Source organism: Papilio machaon, chromosome 13 (genome assembly GCF_912999745.1).
Source record: "Papilio machaon chromosome 13, ilPapMach1.1, whole genome shotgun sequence".
Classification (NCBI taxonomy): Eukaryota; Metazoa; Arthropoda; class Insecta; order Lepidoptera; family Papilionidae; genus Papilio; species Papilio machaon.
In genome coordinates, this window is record NC_059998.1 from 936,895 (window position 1) to 958,434 (window position 21,540).

At 32.8% G+C, this 21,540-nt stretch overlaps 3 protein-coding genes across 5 annotated transcripts in view; all 3 read left to right on the forward strand.

Annotated features, from left to right (window-relative positions):
- The first annotated feature begins 344 nt into the window (after positions 1-344).
- On the forward strand, positions 345-2,703 carry LOC106719289 (sugar transporter ERD6-like 9). Its single transcript, XM_045680669.1, has 5 exons — positions 345-422; positions 806-944; positions 1,436-2,072; positions 2,364-2,521; positions 2,588-2,703. Exons 1-5 carry the CDS (start codon positions 345-347, stop codon positions 2,701-2,703), a joined length of 1,128 nt encoding a protein of 375 aa, XP_045536625.1.
- A 2,235-nt stretch (positions 2,704-4,938) lies between these two features.
- On the forward strand, positions 4,939-9,853 carry LOC106719314 (glycine-rich RNA-binding protein RZ1B). 2 transcript variants are annotated; one of them, XM_014513627.2, is made up of 5 exons: positions 4,939-5,158; positions 7,060-7,805; positions 8,454-8,582; positions 8,704-8,889; positions 9,428-9,853. In XM_014513627.2, exons 1-5 carry the CDS (start codon positions 5,138-5,140, stop codon positions 9,621-9,623), a joined length of 1,278 nt encoding a protein of 425 aa, XP_014369113.2. In that variant the 5' UTR covers positions 4,939-5,137; the 3' UTR covers positions 9,624-9,853. The 2 variants fall into 2 exon arrangements, with proteins under 2 accessions (XP_014369113.2, XP_014369114.2); XM_014513628.2 differs by having other exon boundaries at positions 8,460-8,582.
- Positions 9,854-11,152: 1,299 nt separating this feature from the next.
- Positions 11,153-21,540, forward strand: part of LOC106719329 (unconventional myosin IC) — a 41,717-nt gene continuing 31,329 nt past the window's right edge. Inside the window, exon 1 of one of the 2 annotated variants that reach the window (XM_014513650.2) lies at positions 11,153-11,366. In XM_014513650.2, the coding sequence (XP_014369136.2) occupies positions 11,263-11,366 (104 nt within the window). In that variant the 5' untranslated portion in view covers positions 11,153-11,262. Of the gene's footprint in view, positions 11,367-18,222; positions 18,346-21,540 lie in introns of those variants that run through there. The other variant, XM_014513652.2, reaches the window with a different exon arrangement.

Below are 21,540 nucleotides of genomic sequence, written 5' to 3' on the forward strand. Positions count from 1 at the left end.
AGAATTTTTGTCATAGTTGATAATTCACTAGCAAGCTATAATTACTATACCATTTGTGATATAAAACACATCTAAATGTAAATACATTTTTTTTATTTGCATATGAGTATAACTTGTGTGGTAAAAAGTGCGTACATTAATTGTAATTCTAAATGTGCGATAGTATTTAATTGTTAATGTAGACATCAAACTATTCACACGTATTTAACCTTTACATTTGAAGTAAAATTATAAGGTTTTATTGTTTATTTGGGAAATAAATCATATATTAAATGAAAATCTACATTTCAGTTCGTACAAATAAAATTAAATGATCGATTTTAAATACAGATCACAAATAAATAATGGATTTTAACGAACGTTTGCACAATGTAGATGGACAAGAAAAGAAATGGTTACCATCGAAATTATTTTTGAAACAGGTAAGTTTTGTGAAAAATTATATTCAGGCTCATCAAAAATGTTCAAATATTATTCAATTGTAATTAAATATGGTATTTGAACATTTTAAAAGGATGATTAAAGAAAGAGCAATATTGCAATTTAATGACATAAAAAAACGTGTAAAAATATCGATTACAATATTTTCATATACAAGAAAAGCTATAAATAGAAGTAGATATATATACAAAGAAGAAGAGAAAGAAGTATAAAAGAATGTTGTAACGAAATAAAAGAAACGAAATCTACTCCACAACTTCTGTGTTCAATGTAGATATGAGTAAAGAAGGAGTGAATACCCGCAGGAAAAAAGAGAGATGATTGTCTTTTGTGTTGAACATTATCTTATATTTGTATGTAACAGTTATTCATCAGTGTTGGTGTGTGGAACATGTTGTTCTTGGGGGGCATGTGTATGGGTACACCGACCGTGCTCATCCCGCAGCTGCGGCGAGACGCAAACTCAACTGACGCTGTCGACGATGAGACAGCGTCTTGGTTATGTAAGTTTTTATCCAATACCAGCTTTTCCCGCGACTCCATCCACGCGGAATTTAAAACTTCATAAGTAGCCTATCTGTTCTTCCAGACTATGTTCTACATATGTGTCAAATTTCATCAAGATCCGTTTAGCCGTTTCGCAGACACCTTTGAACAAACATCCATCCATCTAAACACTCGCAATTATAATATAAGTAAGATAGTAAGAAAAAGTTTATATAAATAAGCCGTTTATGTAGATGGAATTGCGAAATGCAAGCGGATAGATGGGGCATCAGGATTTGATGCAAGATATAAAAAAGAGTGACGAACAAATTTGTAATGTTAAAGTGTAAAAAGCAGTGTTGATATAGCCTAGGAAAAGAGATTGATCAGATCAGTAACATTAAAAGAAGGGAAAGGAGTGACTCTTCTTTTTACGATTCTTTTTACGAAGGCAGAGGCGTGAGTGTAGAAGCTAGCAAAAGATAAAATATATTTTTATAATTTACAGATTCAGTCTTCGGTACATGCACTCTGCCTTGGGTGGTAATAACACTTTTGTTCACACAATACTTCGGACGTAGATGGCCAGTCATTATCAGTGTCTTCACTATATTTCTCGTCTTTCTATTCATGTCATTAAGTTCAAACGCCAAACAGATACTAGTAGCAGAGATAATGGAAGGCTGTTTTCTTTCTTGTTGCTTAACTGTCTGCGTTATTATTTTATCAGAGTATACAATACCAAAGTATCGGGGAATTTTTCTATGTTTTAAATCCAGTAGCTTCTTCTGGGGCATTTGGATTGCTAACATCATCGGGACATTCTTCCATTGGAGAAATATACCAATCTTGGGAATGATTGTCTGCTTTTACTCGTTAACTGCGTTCTTCTGGCCTGAATCACCACACTGGTTGGCAAGTAAGGGACGTTTTGAAGAGTGCAAAGCATCCTATCGCTGGCTGCACGGCTGTGGCGTGGAATCTGAACGTGATTTAGCAATATTGATAAAAAGACAGACAGACTATTTGAATATTCGCGCTGAGAAACGAAAATCCTTTTACTACTCGCAGTATACGTCGAAAGAGTTTTACAAACCTCTTTTCTTAATAATACTGGCTGTAACTCAGTACCATTTCTCTGGGAAGTTAGTTTGTAGTATATACGTGTTGGAAATTACGAAAAAAATAACAAACAACGAGAACACTGCGTATCTAATAATGCTGATATTGGACGGTGTAACAATCCTTGGAATTTTTATTGGTTGTTTACTATCGAGGATACTCAATAGACGTACAATGTATATTAGCTTTTCAGCAATAGGTGTAGTTTTTCTATTTCTAACATCGCTTTATTTGTACCTGGTGAAATTGTTGATTGTAGTTGAAAATAACATATTCTCTATAATATTACTTACTTGTTTTTCGATTGCGATCAGTTGCGGTCCTATGATCATGACTACATCTGTATACGGAGAGGTGATTCCCTTAAAACATAAGACTTCTATGTTCCTTGTAGCGATATTATTGTTCGAAACTTATAATGCTATATTATTAAAGAATGCGCCTAAGCTCTTCAAGAATTTAGGATTTCACGGTACGTTTCTAATGTACGGAATTGTAACGGGTATTTGTACGTATCTTTTGTATTTATATCTGCCAGAAACTAAAGATAAAACGTTGCAGCAAATTGAACAGGACTTTGAAGAAAAATCTAGAGCACCAACGCCATCTATCGATGAAACTGAATTGTTTATTGCAAAGCAAACTAATAAATAAAGTTTGCAATGAAAATTAAGTTAATTAAATTTTAATAACTGTGGGTTTTTGAGACCAGAATCTGCTTATAAAACATATTGTTATCTCTGTTTTGTCACAGATAATGACAGGGAAGAATGTTTCATACTGAGATTTTGGTCTCAAAAACCCACGGTAAGTGTTAACCTACTATTAATAAGGAATATAATTTGGTGTGAAATAAAGACATTTCTATGCAAGGAAATGTTACATTTCTTATAGCTTATAACAATCTTTTATATGAGTTAAAAATTATAATAGCGTTAATATTTTGCTGTTTTCTTTTATAAGAATTAACCGATAATCATCTCATCCTATTCCTACCAAATAGTACTAATCTTATTCTACTTTATTTAAAAAACAAAGATATTTAATATGTTATTTCCTTTAATGAAAGGCATCCCTTTAAGCACCTCATACCACTAACAGATGTTGTAATACTCGTACGCTAGCAATACTGGCAGGTTCTGGCATATGTCATCCGTTTACAACCACATATTATAGCGGAATTACGCGCACTTTGTTACACTAATGGCGTCTACTTCCAAAGGATGTATTTTGAGGTTACAAAACTGTCTCCGGAACGATCGGAAAAATATAAGATATTAGATAATTAATTTAATACCTTATAAAGTCACGGATAAATACAGAAATATTTGATACACACAAATTAAGAAAATCATCCGTAACTAGTTTGTTTGACTTCTGTGAGCCTAGCACTAATATTTGTGTCAATCGCCTTTGTATCGTCATCGAAAAAATTGTATAAAATGTAGGCAGCGTAATATCGGGCGTAAAGTAAAAATCTCATACTTATTCTAAAATAAATAATTAACGATGATGATGGGAAGGTGATTGTCACAAATATTCGTGCTAGGCCCACAGATAATACAAATTTTAACATAGTTTAAAAAAAAACTATACGATTGTGAATTTGTTTCGAGTACATTTTTTTCTCTTTTGAATACAAGTGAGGTGGGACTTCAACATAGGGTAGATAAAATTGTCGCCTATGGTCCGGTGGTTATAAAGCACAGAATGACGTGTCGGTTCCGCTCCGATGATCGGACATGTTTTAGTTGAATTTGGGTCGTATTAACGTTTCTATAGGCCTATACGATACAGACCCAGAGTTGTTATTTTTAATAATAATATTGATTTAATAATAATAATAAATTCGTTTCCGGTTGTTTTCGAGTTGTGGACGGTGCATACTTGCATAGACACAACCAAGTGGCCAAGATTATCCATCAGCAACTTGCCCTTAAATATGCTCTTGTGGATACTGAGGTACCATATTACCAATACCAACCTTCACCTGTTCTGGAAAATATCACGCTCTACTGGGATCGATCTATTATTACGGATAGAACTATTACTGCTAATAGACCCGATATAGTAATAATAGACCTGTCTGAGAGTTATGTAATGATAGTCGATGTCACTATTCCTCATGACGAGAATCTCGTGAAAGCTGAAAACGAGAAATTGCTAAAATACTTAGACATGGCTCACGAGGTTACCGTCATGTGGCGTATGAAATCGACTACCATTATTCCGATAGTCGTATCTGTGAATGGACTAATAGCGAAGAGCTTCGACCAACATCTTAAGAAGCTCTCGCTAAACAGTTATATTAAGGGCCTAACAAAAGACAGTTATTTTAGAAACCGCACGCATAGCGAGGAGGTGTCTGTCTCTGTAGCCCTCATCGCTGGTTGCTTGAGTCATGGGATTCCGCAGTCGGTGATATACTATTTTTATATAATATATTTTGATTTTTTTTTTTATATAAAATGTATTAAATAGATAATAGGTTAATAAATCGATATGGAAAAAAATATTAATATGTTTTTAAGCTGAATAACTATGTATATATAAAACAACGTAAATATAAATACGTGCTATTCTATTTTTTTAATATTAATAGATGTAATTTTAAATTTACATCAAATGGGCAAATTTTTCATTTACAACCTTCACTAGAAAAGGTCTAGGAATCGATTTTTACTTGCCGAATATTTTGCACTGAAATTATTGCGTAATTTATTAACAAAGTCAGTAGTATATTGAAACTAAAGCTACGCGTAATGCGTGTAACCTTCAAAAGCAACCATAGGGCCTCGTCCCAGCCAGACGTACGAACAAACAAAAAAGCAACTATCGTAATTATTATAAACCATGCGAGTGAATCGAGATCGACCAGTTGACCGAATGCTTCCATGCAGTGTACATTGGTATAAATAAAAAAAAAAGTTTGATTCCATTTTTAAATTTAGAATAGCGTATGTGAATAAACTGTACTGGGATATGTGAGAATTTTTTTTTCGTTTTTTTTTTTAAACAAGTTTAACGGCCAGTGGTATTGACTGCGGAGAATGAACTTTGCGGGTCGTTAAGCTGGGACACAATAAAGATGGAACAAATAATTATTTTGGTAAGAGATTTAAAATTAATATTTTAGTACAGTAACCATTAAAAGTTAATATTTGACTTAAATACTACCTAATTAAAAAAAATGGAAAACATTTTTCTAGACGTAATTTTGCTGAGAATAGTTCCTTTATAATTATATAAGGACTTCAACAATTTTCTATATTAGAAATACTTGTAAACATGTTTCATGTTTGTCATAGAAGGGCTTTTTATTTAAATTGAAATAGCAATCAATTGCTTAAGAAGTTTTGCTATGAAAATCTTAAAACAAAAATAACTTCAATATTAATATACAAATTATTATACGTCGTAAAACTATACTTTTAGAGAGCTAAAGATGCTATCGGTTAATAACTAGTTCTTTCAAAGCCCTGAAACCTTTTTTGTAGGTATTCCCACATTCGGGTCATTACAGTCATATAATTCGTTACTAATCGTACATCACAAAAGGTTATGGGACAGTTGCGTAAGATTCAAGGTTGTAATCCGTGTAGGCAAATTATATTTTTAATTGTACCGCTCTTTTGTTACAATTTGAATACAATTCGTTTCACAATACCGAAAAATTTTACGTACATATTCAACATTCATTTGAATTAAATAAATGTTTGTAGCTTGTATACTTTAATTCTTTATAAAATAATACTAAGTTGGCTCTTAGACTATGCTAAATATGTAGCGGTTTTAGATGTAAAAAATGTTCACGAGTTTTCAAAAAATCTAAGTATGTTAGCTGTTAGCGCTTTAGTGTGCTTAATATGCGCTCACATAACATATATAAAACAATAATTTCCTGATTCAAATTTAAAGCAAAAAAATAATAAGTGACATTGAAACCAAGTTCATATATAAAACGAGTGCAATTATTACCATCTAAGTACAGTACATATAACGTCCGCCGAAAACAATAGAATGATGTCACAATGTTAAAGCAAAATAGGCCAAAATCAGGAGCCGGACCATACTACAGTTGTTCTCGCTTAACTGATTTTGAATGGCCGGTTAAACACCTGATAAGAAAAAGTTCCACCAGAAATTGAATTGTGCAACTAGAATTACAATATTATTCGGTTGTTTGAATTATGAGGATAGGCTAGAACACAAAGAAATATGTAGTACATTAAATCTTGACTAGAAGGTCAAAGTTTGAAGGGTGGATCAATTTATAGGAGTTTAAAACTAGAGATTGAGCCAAGGTGGCGTAGGACACCGTCCATTTTAGATGGATCTATTAAAATATATTGTATGAACTTGTTTTATATTCTGTTATTAAGTAAATAAACTTCAGTGCAACATACATAAACCCGGAACATATTTTAATGACGCTTCAGACAAAAAACCAGCAGGAAGCAATGCTAAGTCGTATTGTAATTATGCAACAAAAACTGTAAACGCTATTGACCGATCTTCATACAGTGATAACGGAATAATTGTTAAGCGTTTCAACTGTAATTGTAAATAACTTCTAACATCAATTTACATTGTTATATACATCGCTATTTAACTTATATAGAAACGGCTAAAACACTCACGTATATATATCCGGTGTCGTCACCGACTAGTTTCGAGCCCTTCGGGGGCCCTTCATCAGGGTGAGTGGGACCGGTATTATTTCGCGGACGCGGCCCGTTGCTCTCTGATGAAGGGCCCCCGAAGGGCTCGAAACTAGTCGGTGACGACACCGGATACATATACGTGAGTGTTTTATCCGTTTCTATATAAGTCAGTGATAATGTCTCACGAAAGTTGACTTATTTATATAAAATCAACATACATCAGAACTAATCTTGTAGATACTAATCGTTTTTTTTTGTCTAAATTACTTGCATATCAATAAATAAGCGATAACTTAAATTTATAATTGGGTCACAATTCAACAAAAAAAAAACATTTTTATTACAGATACTTTCATCTATTCTGTTGATCTCAACACAGTTTCAAAAAACTATAGCAGATGGTAGCATCTTATCTGCAATCTTAACTCCAACTGAAAGCGCAACATTGCAACGTCAAGAGAGAAGCTACTACGAAAGATACGGAGCGAGACGTCCCTTGTATGACAGACTGGACTATGACAGCAGATGTGGAAGATGTGATGACCGTTATGATGACAGAAATGATGATAGAGATGATTATGACAGGGGAAGAGATAGATACGACGATGACAGAAGATCAAACCGACCGACATCTGGCAACCGGCACGATCAAAAAGATTATGACGACGATGACAGAAGCTATAGCAACGATAGAAAGAACGGACATAAGAACGGCACTGAAGATGAGAATGATACAGACAAGAAAAGACCACACGACGACAAAGATAGACCGAGTAGCGGCAGGAAAGGTAACAGGGATAGACATAGACACGAAGACAGAGATAGATATAGACCTGACTATTACGACAGATTTTTAAGAGACCCGTATAGGCATGAGAGACCGTACTACGATGATCCGTACAGAGAACGAAGACCATATGACAGGTATAATCCTTACTCCGATCGATTTGATGATGGGTATGGAGGTAGATATGACGGGTATGCCTACAATGGGTACAGGAGACCTTATTACGACGATCGTTACGACAGAGGAGGTGCATATGATGCGTATGGAGGGTATGGACCAAGTGTAGGAAGGGGACCACACGATAGGTATGTATACTTACGTTATGATCATCATTTTTGTTAAAATATAATTATTAATCGTCTATAACTTGTGTACCTATAAAAAAGAAGATACTCTATACAAAATAATGTTCAATGACCTCACAGTTCATTTACTGTAATAACAAATAAACCGTTACTATTGAATCATGTCACTGAACAAAGCTAATAATGATACAAAGTTCGAATAATACAGAAAATCCACGCTTTCGCCTAATTCGCCATTGTCACATGTATTCAACGACCATGTAATGGCAAACCGTTGCAAATATAACCTAACATTTTCACCGTTGTCTGCCCATTTTCCATCCATGTAAATACTCACAGATTATAAATAACTCATAAATCTGATATTAGTTGTTTCTCTCTCTTTTACAATAACGTAATAATAATAAAGCATTGTGATTATTTTTCAAATTAAACTTATTACGATCAATCAAACCGGGTTTAAAAGAAACACTGAACAAATATAATTAAACTTTTAAAGAAAAAGTCGTTGTCACCAAAAAAGGTCCAAAGCAGCGGATTTTAGGGCAATCACCAATACCGGATATGGGGACCTCAATAAGAACTGTAGTGGCATTTAAAGATATCAAAATGAAAAATACCTATATAAATATGTTAACTTGGGGTCAGTTTCAGGCCGTGGGACGAGACTTACCGCGGCCAGTCGGGATGGGATGCCGGCGGCCGAGGGTACTACTTCGCATCAGGCAGGCCTGACAACGCCCAGTCCCAATACTGGGGACGACCTGAATACTCTAGGTCTGATTTTTTTTTTATGAATAAAGACCATAGCGTTCAATAAAGATAAAGAAATAAGACACAATACATACAAAGACCTAACTATACAAATTGCATCTTAATTGGTTTAATACCATTTCAGACCACAATCCAGTTCCAGCGGTTGGCAGGGTGTTGGATATTCGAGCGGTTACAGAGACCCCGCACTGGACTACCGCGGCTCTTTTGGCTATGGTCAAACTGGAGGGTACCGACAAGACGTCAGCTCTTATGGACAATCCAGTGGATGGCAAAGCGTCGGAGAAAGAAGACCTTATAGAGATCAAAGGTTACAAACGAATTTATTTATTTACGTCACAATATAGCATAGGATCATGTTCATTAATATTTGAAACGCATTGTATATATCTATATATATAAAAGAAAGTCGTGTTAGTTACACAATTTATAACTCAAGAACGGCCGGATCGATTTGACTGAAAATTGGTGGGCAGGTAGCTTAGAACCAGGAAACGGACATAGGATCATTTTTACCCCGTTTTCTATTTTTTATTCCGCGCGGACGGAGTCGCGGGTAAAAGCTAGTTTACAATATAATACAATCTTATTAGAAATTATTAAAACTTTTTAGTAATAATATTAAAAGTATTTGCAAATAAACATTAAGACTACTCATTGAAGAAGAATTACGTAGGCAATATATGTACTATCCAGATAATTCTTGATAAGATGCAGTAAGACTTCCTTTTTATAAAGCTAAAAAAACGTATTTTGTATTAATGACAAAAAATGTGATTAAGTTTCAACAGTACCTATGTAAATTCGATAGAGTTAGCAAGTTAAAGAACATAACCTCTTCATTTCAGCGGCGTCAGTCAATTAGACAACAGCAACCCTGATAGCAGATACGGTCAACCAGTCTACGGACAACAAAACGGTTTCCAGCCCAATAGTTACGGTGTGAGCAGCACAACGCTAGCCACGAGCTACTTGTACGAGCGAGAAGGCGATAATATAGTGACAGCTAAACCAGATGACAACACCACTAAGCCGCCATCTTAGATTTTTGAATAGCTTGAATCTTTGTTGTATATGAGTATGCCTAAGTAATAAAGTCTACCTATCTAACGCTTTTTAAAATAATATTCTTTAGCTTTTAATTTAATTTTAGTTGTAATAAGAGCCGTTTAACTCAAGCGCTGAGTCCTGGGAGCGCCAGCGAATGTATACGTAGAATGTACCAGGTTAATGGACGCCAAACTAATTTTCGCACTCAGGCGCTCATATGGTTCAGATGCCTCTGGTTGTAATCATAATTAATATAATTTAAATAAAAACGAAAATATAACTAATGGCATTTTATTCATAGGCGTAATAAAGACATTTTATTGTAACAGCAGTTCAGAAACCAAGGCTCCCAAAAAAGTATAAAAGAGTCACAAAAAAGAATTACTTACTATTAATTTTATGCTCGTCTATGCTTTTATTTAACTATGGCTTGATGAGATCTGCGACTTTACAACCATGTCACTAATTTATTATTAATTTATATTTATTTAAGGTATTATTGGTTTAAAAAAGAATTTGAGAGCCACTCAGTCAGATATGAATCTAATAAGTGTCAAATTCCGATAGCTTGTAAATCATGCCATCTATCGACATTAATTATGACCAAAATTATGCCAAAAAAAGATGAACTAAAAATGTACCAGCACCCTACCAATTTCAAAGAAATATTTTGAGTTCTTATCCATAAACAGTTACCGCTCCATCTAGTGTTCAAATCTTGAAATACAAAGTTTTATTTAGTCTAAAATGTAAATAACAGATGGCGGGAAAGAACTTTATGACAACACATGAACGCTGAGTCATCGATAAATTAAGGATAGCTGAAAAACTTGAAAGACAATAATAAAAACTTGAAAAATTAATGATAAATACAGGATTTTCACTGCTAAAATATGAAATTAGAACCTAATATTAAATTACAAGTCTTTTCCCGTAACCGTGATATGATGTAATAATCCATTCCCCTCCAAATTTTTTCAATGTTATAACAATTTTTGCTTCACGTGTGTTTTCACTGATTATAAACATGTCGACGCTGGAAAGCATAAACGCTGTGACCCTTGAAATCGCGAATATGTTTTTCACACGTTAATAATTTCAACCATTATCAAACGATAATGATTTTATTATAGGTTAGTACAAACTACACAACATTGCTAAATACCGCATGCTTGTAGACGTATCAGCTCACGAGTTATGATTTTTTGGCTCTCCTGTAAAGTTCATACTTTCGGGGTTACAGCGTTTACGCTTTCCAGCGTCGATGTCATCTCATGCTCACTGAAAAAAAAAATAACTTATAAAACATTTTTTTATGGATGGTTTGAGCACTGAAATCTAACGGTGTTGAAAAGACGGCTAGATCTAAGGTGCACATTAAAAAAAAGTTAAATTAAATAAAAGTGTACCGCAGCCTAATCAAATATGTCGGCCAATTATATCAAAGACAAGAGCTCGTAACTAATCGAACAATTAACGATGTGATAAAAACGATTACATGATTATTTTCTGATAGCCAGCATTTATGTCCACTTGCTATCAAGTCCTTGTATGTCTTACAGCTTTATAATTATTTAAAAAAAAAAAGTAATTTAATACTGTCCGGTTATTCTGTGTTGTGTGGAATATTAAAATGACGGAACAAGATTCTGTGCAAGTGCGAGAAAATTCTTCGGAAAATGACGTCAGTGTTACCAACGGCGATGTTGGAACATCACTTGAAGTGCCGGCCAAGAAGTGAGTTTTTTTTGTTACTATAATTATTATTCATTTTTGAGTGTGAAGGAATTTACATACAATTTTAGTTGAATTTTTTATTTGTGTTTTACACCTTTATCTAACACTCATCATCAACCTGTTCTTATCCCTATGGAGGGTCGGCACAGTATGTACTACTCCTCCATACATTTCTATCAGCTTTCATATCTGAATTCATCCCTTTCTTACGCATGTCCTCTTTGACACAATCCTTACTTTCTTTGGTCTTCCTCTACCTTTATAGCCATCCACATTCAATCTCATTACTTTTTTGTTTATGTGATTATTATACATTTGTCTAACACACCTTGATACTTAGACAGAAACGATTTTAACTCTACTAGAGTCTTGGGCGAAATTTCTACTTCCCTTTTTACCATGCCTTGGGAGTAGCGTTGCCAGGCGTCCGGATAAAGCCGGACATTTCCCAAACGAGAGTGTACCTATTAATACTGAGAAAAAATCCTAAATATTATAGGGTGTCCGACCTTTCTTCCCAAATGTCCGGCCAAACTGGTTGGTCTGTCCGGCTAGTAGGTTTGGCGACCTCGCAACCCTACTTGGGAGGTAGGGAGTTAACAGAGTTATGTGAGACAGTTTAACTTTAAGGATAGTGTTTTGCTCGACATAATAGGTAACTAATTCCTTCATTAATAAGAATTAATAGATAGATTTAAATACCACGAAGAAGGAAATGATAGCGTGTTAATTATTGAATATTCTGTCATTGACAATTGATTAATATTTAGCCGACTTATAACAGAAACACATATATTTTTATCACGCAGTCATAAAACTTTAGAATGATATCATATATCGTTTACGTAAACTGCAATTTATCGAATATTTACTTTGAAGTACTGTTCTGATACTAAGATAGTAAAGATAAGCAAATTGTAACAAAGTTACATAGGATAGGAAATCAGTAATTCCAACAATATGACTAAATCTAATCCTTTTTTATATATATGGATATTTTTGTGAGTTTATGTGGCTTGGAAATAAAATATAATTACAATGAATAATGGTATACAAATCGTTGTTTTCTGAGATCAAAGTCACTGCATAAAACATATCGTCATCCCTCTCATTATCTATATATATAAAAGAAAGTCGTGTTAGTTACACTATTTATAACTCAAGAACGGCTGAATCGATTTGACTGAAAATTGGTGGGCAGGTAGCTTATAACCAGGAAACGGACATAGGATAATTTTTACCCCGTTTTCTATTTTTTATTCCGCGCGGACGGAGTCGAGGGTAAAAGCTAGTTATCTATATATATATAAAAGAAAATCGTGTTAGTTACACTATTTATAACTCAAGAACGGCTGAATCGATTTGACTGAAAATTGGTGGGCAGGTAGCTTAGAACCAGGAAACGGACATAGTATAATTTTTACCCCGTTTTCAATTTTTTATTCCGCGCGGACGGAGTCGCGGGTAAAAACTAGTCTTTAATAAAACAAAGATAGTCATATGTTTCATACAGGAATTTTGATCTCAGAAACTAAAGATAAGACAACATGACTTGTCTGTTGTGTGCTGCATCCTTACCCACGTAATATGCATTGGACAAGTAGTAGATTAAAGTAACTGTACTCTAATTTTGGGTAATCTCGAAGCCTGTAGTGTGGACGTGTTTTAGGTGACGACAAATCTTACACATGAAGAGTTAAATGGAACCTTTACAAGTTTCTTATCACATAAATAAGTACATTGTTTACTATCGCATTATACAGCCACCATATAGTTGAATCATATTGTACTTACTGAAGGAACTAGCTGTCGCCCGCGACTCCGTCTGATCGGAATTAAAAAAAATATAATTAGCCTATGTGTTCTTCTAGACTATGCTCTACATCTATGCCACATTTCATCAAGATACTTAGTGCCGTTCCGGAGATACCTTCAAACAAACATCTATCCATCCATCCAAACATTAGCATTTATAATATTAGTAAGATTTTTTTACAAGTAAGTACATATTTTATCCAATGAATTTATCATTGTAATTTGTTGATATCTTTACTGATATAATTATATATGTTTATGTGAAATAATAAAAATATTCAATCATAAACTAATCAAAAGTAATTGTGTACTTATTTTAAAAATAACACAAATTTTACTTTAATTGTCGTTTTACATTGTCGAAAAACTTTTCCAAAAAAATATTGTTCAATGGAATGGTAATGTGTTTATACAAGTGTAAAGACAATGGAAACTCACAGCTAATATACAAGTCTGTATAATAAATGCTATAACCAGACATGTTTGATTCCTTGCTCATAAGTTGCCGTGCGTATAAGAACTCTTTGGAGCCAAATAAATTAAAACCAATTATTCAATTTCTTATCATTGTCTTTATTCCCAGCTGATTCAGAAGAAAAAAATATTTACTTAATATTAGAAGGCATGATATGTCATGTAATTCGAGCCGATTGTTTTAGTACGAAAAAGTTTGTAATACTCTTATTTCGATGGCATCACGTAATAATACCGTTTCGTAATTAAAAACAAAATGTAATATTTTGTCTACACACAAAAATACCACTCCTTTAAAGAATAATTACTACCATTAAATAATTAAATTTTAGTGCCCATACGTATCGCGTTATGAGGGTCCTTTATCTTTTTATACGGCTATGGTTTTGGCCCTTTGTTAGGTTTTAAAGGATGAGGTTTGAAAGTCATTTACCTGTGGTTATAGTCATATACCTCGGTCCGCCGAGGTCGCCGCCAGAGATCACCAGCAGCTTTAAGGGACTGCTGGGGTTCTCTGGCGAGCTGGGCTGGCTGGAGTAACCTACAGCCTGCCTTCACGCAAAATACGCGCTTGTTGAGTTGCGGAAAACTGAGCCCCTACTACTAACTAACTAACTACCTGTAGTTAGTAGAGGTAAGATGAGGCATTGTATCGCTTCGGCATAACAGTAAAATTTCTTACCGTGGGTTTTTGAAACCAAAGTCGCTGTTTAAATAATATTATTATCTCTGTTTTGTCCAAGATAATGACAGATAATGTCGATATGTTTTAAATAGAGATTTTGGTCTAAGAAATCCACGATTAGACTAGATTTTACAGGCTTCTTAGGTGTTATATTCTTCCTTCTAGACTTCAGAGAGTTAAATAAAGCATAGATGACGAAACTAGCTTTTTTACACATAAAGAAGTAAAAAAAAGGTTACAAGCAACTGCTATAATTTTATCCATCTAAGTTAAACTGATATATAACTTCCACGTTCTGACAAAAAAATTGTGCTTGAAAATTTAGTTTAGTAAGTTCCGAAATAAACGAAAAATCTAGTTTACGGTAACATGAACGACAATACCCATACATTCAATTTATTTTAATTGAACATCGGTTGCGCGAATTGATACAACTGACCGCATGTTATTTACATTACATATGTACATAAATATGTCTACACTCGTTGGATATCCAATATTTTTTTTAATCCGATTATTAATATACGAATATACCATTTTTAACTTAGACTTTTTGTCGCCCGCGGCTTCGTCTGCACGGAAAACTTAATATGTAGCCTATATGTTCTTCCAGACTATGATTTATTAAGATACATTAAGCTTTTCTGGAGATACCTTTAAAAACATCATTATCCATCCATCCATCCATCCATCTACATTTTTTAAATTTTTGCTTTCATAAGAACCTTCTCCTGACTATAACACAACAAAAAAAAATGAAAACGGTCCAGCCGTTTACGCGTGATGGCGTGATCAAGGGATATAGGGATTCATTTTTATATATGTAGATAAAACGCGCAAATAATATATAACATTATTATATATATAAGATTTAAACAACAGACTTTTTAATTCGGATTCTAATCGAATAGAACCACCAGTATCTTGTTCCATTCTCTTTACATGTCTTTTGTGGTATATTTTTAGAAAACAAAACGAATATTAATATTGTCAAAATAATGATGGCTTAGCAAACGAAAAACAAGGTGAATCACCAATGGCCCAGATCCGATAATCGGATTATCTTTACAACGGCTAAGCTAGAAGCCATTGCGACTATGGTTTGTCCGTTCACTAATTGTTATACGTTAAGATGTAATTATTATAATTTTTGACCTGATTCCGAAGCCATTACACATTGACTGTGATTTTTCGGATCGTATTTTTTAAGATGAACGTAAAAAAAATATTTATTTACCTACTACTACAATCAGAATTCAAATCCAGTCAAAAATCGCATTTGTGGGGCAGAGATTATTTATCTACGGTCCTGATAAGCGAGAAACTAGAGTAAATAGCGCGGCACCTTGGACTCTCGCTTATCCACCCGTTCGGCATAAAAGTCAGAAAGATGACATAATGTTGTCTGAAACATGTTGACTTTTAGAGCTCAGCAAAATGTTGTCTTTTCGATAACTTTTTGCCGATGTCATTTTAAAGCAATCTCAATGATAACTAAATGATGACTTTTCGAGATCATATTTTTTTGTTAATAAAACTTTAAAAAAATTTCAGATTTATTGAATTTCCTTAATAATCATTTTTAAAAAACAATTCTAGTTACTTTTTCAAAAATAAATTTGGTGTTCAATTCAAAAATAATTCGAAATTGAAATATACGAAAAATTGAATTGTTAGTACTTTTCGCGACAACAGCGGCCATTTTGTTCTATACGGACCTCTCACTCATCCATTAAAGAGTGATTGTTGACAAGCGTGAATTGCATCGTAATTCGTTCGGCATTGCTAAGTGGTTTTATTCAATTATTACAACATAAACGTATTATTTTTGACTTAACATACTGGTTGAAACTATAATTAATAGTATTTGTGATTCTTATTATTCAGTTAGTTATCAAGAATTTAATTGCCGAACAAATAAACTTGTAAGTATGAATATAGGTTATAAACACATTTTTTTATATTTTATAACTAATTAAATTATTTAAAATTGTTGTAAGACGATGCTCGTCGCTATTTTAATTAAATGCAGTTTAAATATTTTACTTTTTAAAATATTTCTAACTTTAAACATTTGTATACAATTTTGTTCATTTAATTCATACATAATAAAAAAAAAACTTATCAGCATCGTCTTTGTAAAAGTGTCTGATAAAATTTAGAATGCGCTAAAATTTAATGAATATTTTCAATTTCTAATTTGATATTTTTTTAGGATTCAACACAACGTAAGAAACACAAAGTAAGAAACTAAAAGTAGAAAGAGGATAATATCGTCAAGTTCTTCTGATAATGAGGGTATGTAACAAATAAAGTTGTTCAATTATATATAATTATTTTGTTCCTTATTAATAAAACACTTTATTTTCAGATAGCGGAATAAATAATATACCAATGCCAATTGCCACGTACGTGAGCCAAAAGGATCAGCAACAACCACCAACATTTAAAACTCCTATATCATTACTTGAGCCGTAAAAGTATTTATAATTTTAATAATAAGATTATTTATATTGGTATGTCATATCGTTATTATTCATTGTGTTATCAAATAAACAATAATTAAACCTATTTACCATGTCGATTTTAATTTTACACTAGCCTCTTAATTTTAACATAAAAACGTTAACTTTATGATCTCTAGAAAATGTTATCTTTCTGATATATTTTTAATGATCTCTAAAAGATGGCGCTAGATGGCTCATAAGAGAGCTTTATGTTAACTTTATGTTAACTTTATGTTGATTTTTTGGTTATCATTTCTGATATCAGATCTTGAATAATGTTAACATTAAGAGAACTTTATGCTATCTTCTTGCCGAACGGGCAGGTTCGACTGTATTTGAGTGCTACTTAAATAATGTATAGTTAAGCACCATCTAATATATAAAACATAGTTTTCTTAGAGCTTATGCAACCCTAAGACAAGGCTCTCTTCATAGAATATTGTATTGCAATATTTGGCTATATGTCTTTGTAAAAATAATAAATTACTTTACAGACCCAATTATTGATATAATAACTGATCTTTTTTTATATGAGTTAAATTATACATATTAATCTAATTTAACTATTTTTATTAGTTAGTGAATAGATTTAACATTTTTAACAATCTGATTGAATTTAAATACATGAACTAAAATCAAATGTTAAACGTCCTATAAAGCCGTTATGTGTCCAAGAACACGTGACCTCTAAAAAGTGAAAGGTCACGACGCTAGAAATTGCATTATATCTAAAACAATGTGCTTCTTTATACCCCGCAATGTGTAGACGGAAAACACTGAACTGTTAAGGTGTGAATACACCAGAGTGCCATGAACTAAGGATATAAATGTGTTTCAAAAGAAGATTCGAACACGATTTAAAACATTTAGAAAAAGTTATATACGGCTTAAAATTATCTAAATACGCAAGAATGTGAATCCGAATTGAAAAGATTGAGACAGAAGGATTTGAGATTAGTCAATTCTATAACCGTCCGTCAGATAATGTGACATTAGAATACGAACTCTATTGTTATTACGGTTATTTTTAAAGATAACGAGAGGGATGGCAACATTCAAATACAGGTGTTATACAGTGGAGATTCACCATAACCTTCACCAGGTGTGTTAGCATCGTAGTGTGGTGTTGCCTTAAACGATGACACAATGCGAGCTCTCACTTGACCGGTCCCGCGCACGACGGAGCCGTCAGCGCCAGTTTGCCGCCAACTATAGCCCAAACTTCATGTCACTGCCGCGAACCTGAACGCACCCTTAACGAAACTCTTTTTACAAAACTTTTTTTTAAATAATTGACAGTTGCTTTTTTTAATTTCATTTAAATATAAAAGTGCATTGAACGTAATACCAGATATAAAGAAGGGTTAAATTTTATTTCATAAAATATTTTTGGACCGGTCAAAGTTGGTGCCGTTTTAAATTATTTTTTTTGGTGCCGTGATGCATCGAGTGTTGTGTGCATTGTTGGATATGTTTTAATCGAGTTTTGGTGATCAAGGTGAGTTGACAACGAGGTTTTTGTACGCAAATATTGCCCGAAGTCGTATACGGTCGTTGACTTTAGGCTTTTTAAAACTCGTTTAAGATTCTTTCTTTTATTCTTCATACATCGGAAGATAAATGCCATTTCATTCTGAATTTACGACCGTATCGTTTTTAATATGAATTTGTTAATGAAATAAAGGAGATTAATTGTTTTTGATACACTTAAATAGAATAAACATTTACTTACCGTGTAGATACGTTAACTTATCATTAACTATTTAAGGTCCGAAAATAAATATGGCTTAAAACTAATTTAAATTCGTTATGCTCCGGATTTGTAATATGCATGATTAATTTCACAGCAGTGCTGATCCCAAATCCTAAGTGATACTTAGTTATCAAGTAGTAACAGGCTTAGATTATTTTTAAAATAAACATCGATTATAATCGATACTTATTATATTTATCAATGGTCTCTTTTCTATAAGGGGGGTGAATCCAAGATGTATTATTTCCCAAGTAAAAATTTTAAAGACCACTTAATATATTTAATGTAAATAAATTTTTAATAACCTCAACTCAACCTTGTTTTACGATAAATTATACGCGTACAACATTTGTGAATTTTAAGATTTAACATAATAGAAACCTATCAAAAGTAAGTTAATTATACTAGAGCTAGATTTTATTTTTAGACTATATTAAGACGTCAAGTTTAATGGCGCAAATTCCTGAGTAATACGATAACATTTCATTCGTTTTCCTCTCCGTATTCAGCTTACAGATGCGTGCATGCAAAATAACGGCTTGCGTTAACTGAAATACATAAAACTAGAAGAATAGGGACACCAAACTTTTTGCATGAACCAGGACAATTTTATACATACGTTTTCGACTATGTACTTTTATTTTTAATTAAGACCATAATTATTTCCAGGCTATAACTATATTTGTTTATAAATTTATTATACTAAAATTTAATTATCAATAGTTTGAACTCTTGCGGTGTGTTTCCACTGTTGTAAAACTTGTTCAGGAATATTGCTATTCCATTCTTTTTAAATACATAGAGTTGTTATTCACAGTACAGTTATTCGACTTAAGAATGTAAAAGTAGAAGATCTTTCGAATAACATTAAGAAGATTAATGTCTTTAAAGGATTATAGCAGAAAAAGATAAAATGACCCCGAATCATAAAAAAATTACTGTACAATTTTAATATTAACTTCTTTAGAAAATGTCAAATAAATCAAGAAAGACTTATATTTATATTTTTTACATTTATTCGTTTTAGCGAAATGTTAAGGTTATACATTCACTTGATTTGTAAAAGTTGCAGAACTGATGCATTTAATTTTGTTGATTGATTTTTTTAAATTAATATTTATTTATATCTTGAACGGTAACTAACTATTTATCATATTTTATAATTTAATTGTTTAAACTTTCGTGAGAAATAATAATTAATTAATTAAGAACGGCTTAAATCACGTTAAATCGTCCGGTGACGGCAGCGACTAGCTTCGGACCCGTCGAGGTTCATCTTCAGGGCGAGTGTTTTGAGGACTGAGACGAGAGGCGACCGCGAAGTCCTCAAAATAAAAGTGTTTGTATGTAACTAATAAACTCAAAAACTACTAGACCGATTTCGAAAATTCTTTTGACATTAGAAAACTATATTAAAACAGAGTAATATAGGATATTTTAATCTTGATTTTTTAATTCCGCGCGAACGAAGTCGCGGGTAAAAGCTCGTCTATAATAAATATCTCTTAATTATCACTTCTACTCTGAGCGTCGGTGGCTCAGGGTTTAAGCATTTGACTTGTAATCTACAGGTCCTGGGTTCGAATCCCGCCATGTACCAATGTGATTTTCGATAGCCTATTTATATGACGTTCTTACACTGAAGGAAAATATCGTGAAGCAACCTACACCATTTATACGAAAGAAATTTTAAGATATGTATGAAGTCACCCAACCCGCACTGGATCACCGTGGTTGACTATGACCTAGTCACCCCCCTAACTTAGGGTAAGCTCCGAGCCCCTCAGTGATACCTATAATGATACTCTGAGTGTACAATGACCAGGAATGTTGTCTAAAAGGAAGTAAGAAAGAAATTTTAATTATTCATAGCGTCATAGTTGTGAAATTATGTCTAGACGGCACTTTGACATCAAGTATCGACACATACCAATATGGCAGCCGTAAAGCTGATGTCATCGACAATTCAAATATTTATTGTTGTGACGCATAACTTTGTAATAACAGGATAATATGTCCAAGGAATTTAATTCTCTTAAGATTATTAACTAAGTTATGTTATAATGGGCAAACTGTATTTTTAAATACATTATTAACTCATTCTCTTTCTTACTTATACAATACTGGGAGAGCTAGACGGAGATAATTTAATTAACTAGAGTCTAACCAGAGTTCAACTAGGTATAAAGTTTTAGTGACTAAGAGCAAAAATTGTTCAGAAGTTCAAAACCTTCGATCGGTAGGTTTTTAATAATAATTCTATAAAATATAGATTCAATTATTTAGAATATTTTTTTTACAGACTGCTTAATTTGAAATATTTCCGTCAAAACAACGGACCGAGATTCAAACCTTTTGGTTCTCGAACTTGTTTCATTATTTACTTATTTCGTTAATACATAAATTTAATTCGTGTTTAAGTTAAGCAATATTAAATAAAAAAAAATAAAGGATAAATAGAAATATTGCTTAAATCAAAACATTACTGCGTTCACACGTGCTTCCTATTACTTAATATTTATTTTTCTAATAATGTTTTTAAAATAATTTCTGTAATAATAATTATGCAATCTAAATAGATGTGTTAATGCATCTATACTAATACCAATTATATTATAAAAAGGAAAGATTTGTATGTTTGTTTGCATTGAATAGGTTCCAAAAGTACTAAACCTATTTCAATGTTGAAAGCTACATTATCTCTGGGTGCTATAGGCTATATCACTAGTTTTTTTTTTTTAATTCCATAATCTGCGGACGAAGTTGCGGGCAACAACTAGTTTTTAGTCTATTATCTATATATATAAAAGAAAGTTGTGTTAGTTACACTATTTATAACTCAAGAACGGTTGAATCGATTTGACTGAAAATTGGTGGGCAGGAAGCTTAAAACCAGGAAACGGACATAGGATAATTTTTACCCCGTTTTCTATTTTTTAT

Excerpts from the sequence above, each read along its gene's own strand:
- LOC106719289 (XM_045680669.1), top strand. The coding sequence starts at position 345 with ATGGATTTTAACGAACGTTTGCACAATGTAGATGGACAAGAAAAGAAA. Across the intron at positions 423-805 it reads CGAAATTATTTTTGAAACAG|TTATTCATCAGTGTTGGTGT; the intron begins GTAAGTTTTGTG and ends TGTATGTAACAG. Across the intron at positions 945-1,435 it reads TGAGACAGCGTCTTGGTTAT|ATTCAGTCTTCGGTACATGC; the intron begins GTAAGTTTTTAT and ends TATAATTTACAG.
- LOC106719314 (XM_014513627.2), top strand. The coding sequence starts at position 5,138 with ATGGAACAAATAATTATTTTG. Across the intron at positions 5,159-7,059 it reads TGGAACAAATAATTATTTTG|ATACTTTCATCTATTCTGTT; the intron begins GTAAGAGATTTA and ends TTTTTATTACAG. Across the intron at positions 8,890-9,427 it reads AGACCTTATAGAGATCAAAG|CGGCGTCAGTCAATTAGACA; the intron begins GTTACAAACGAA and ends TCTTCATTTCAG.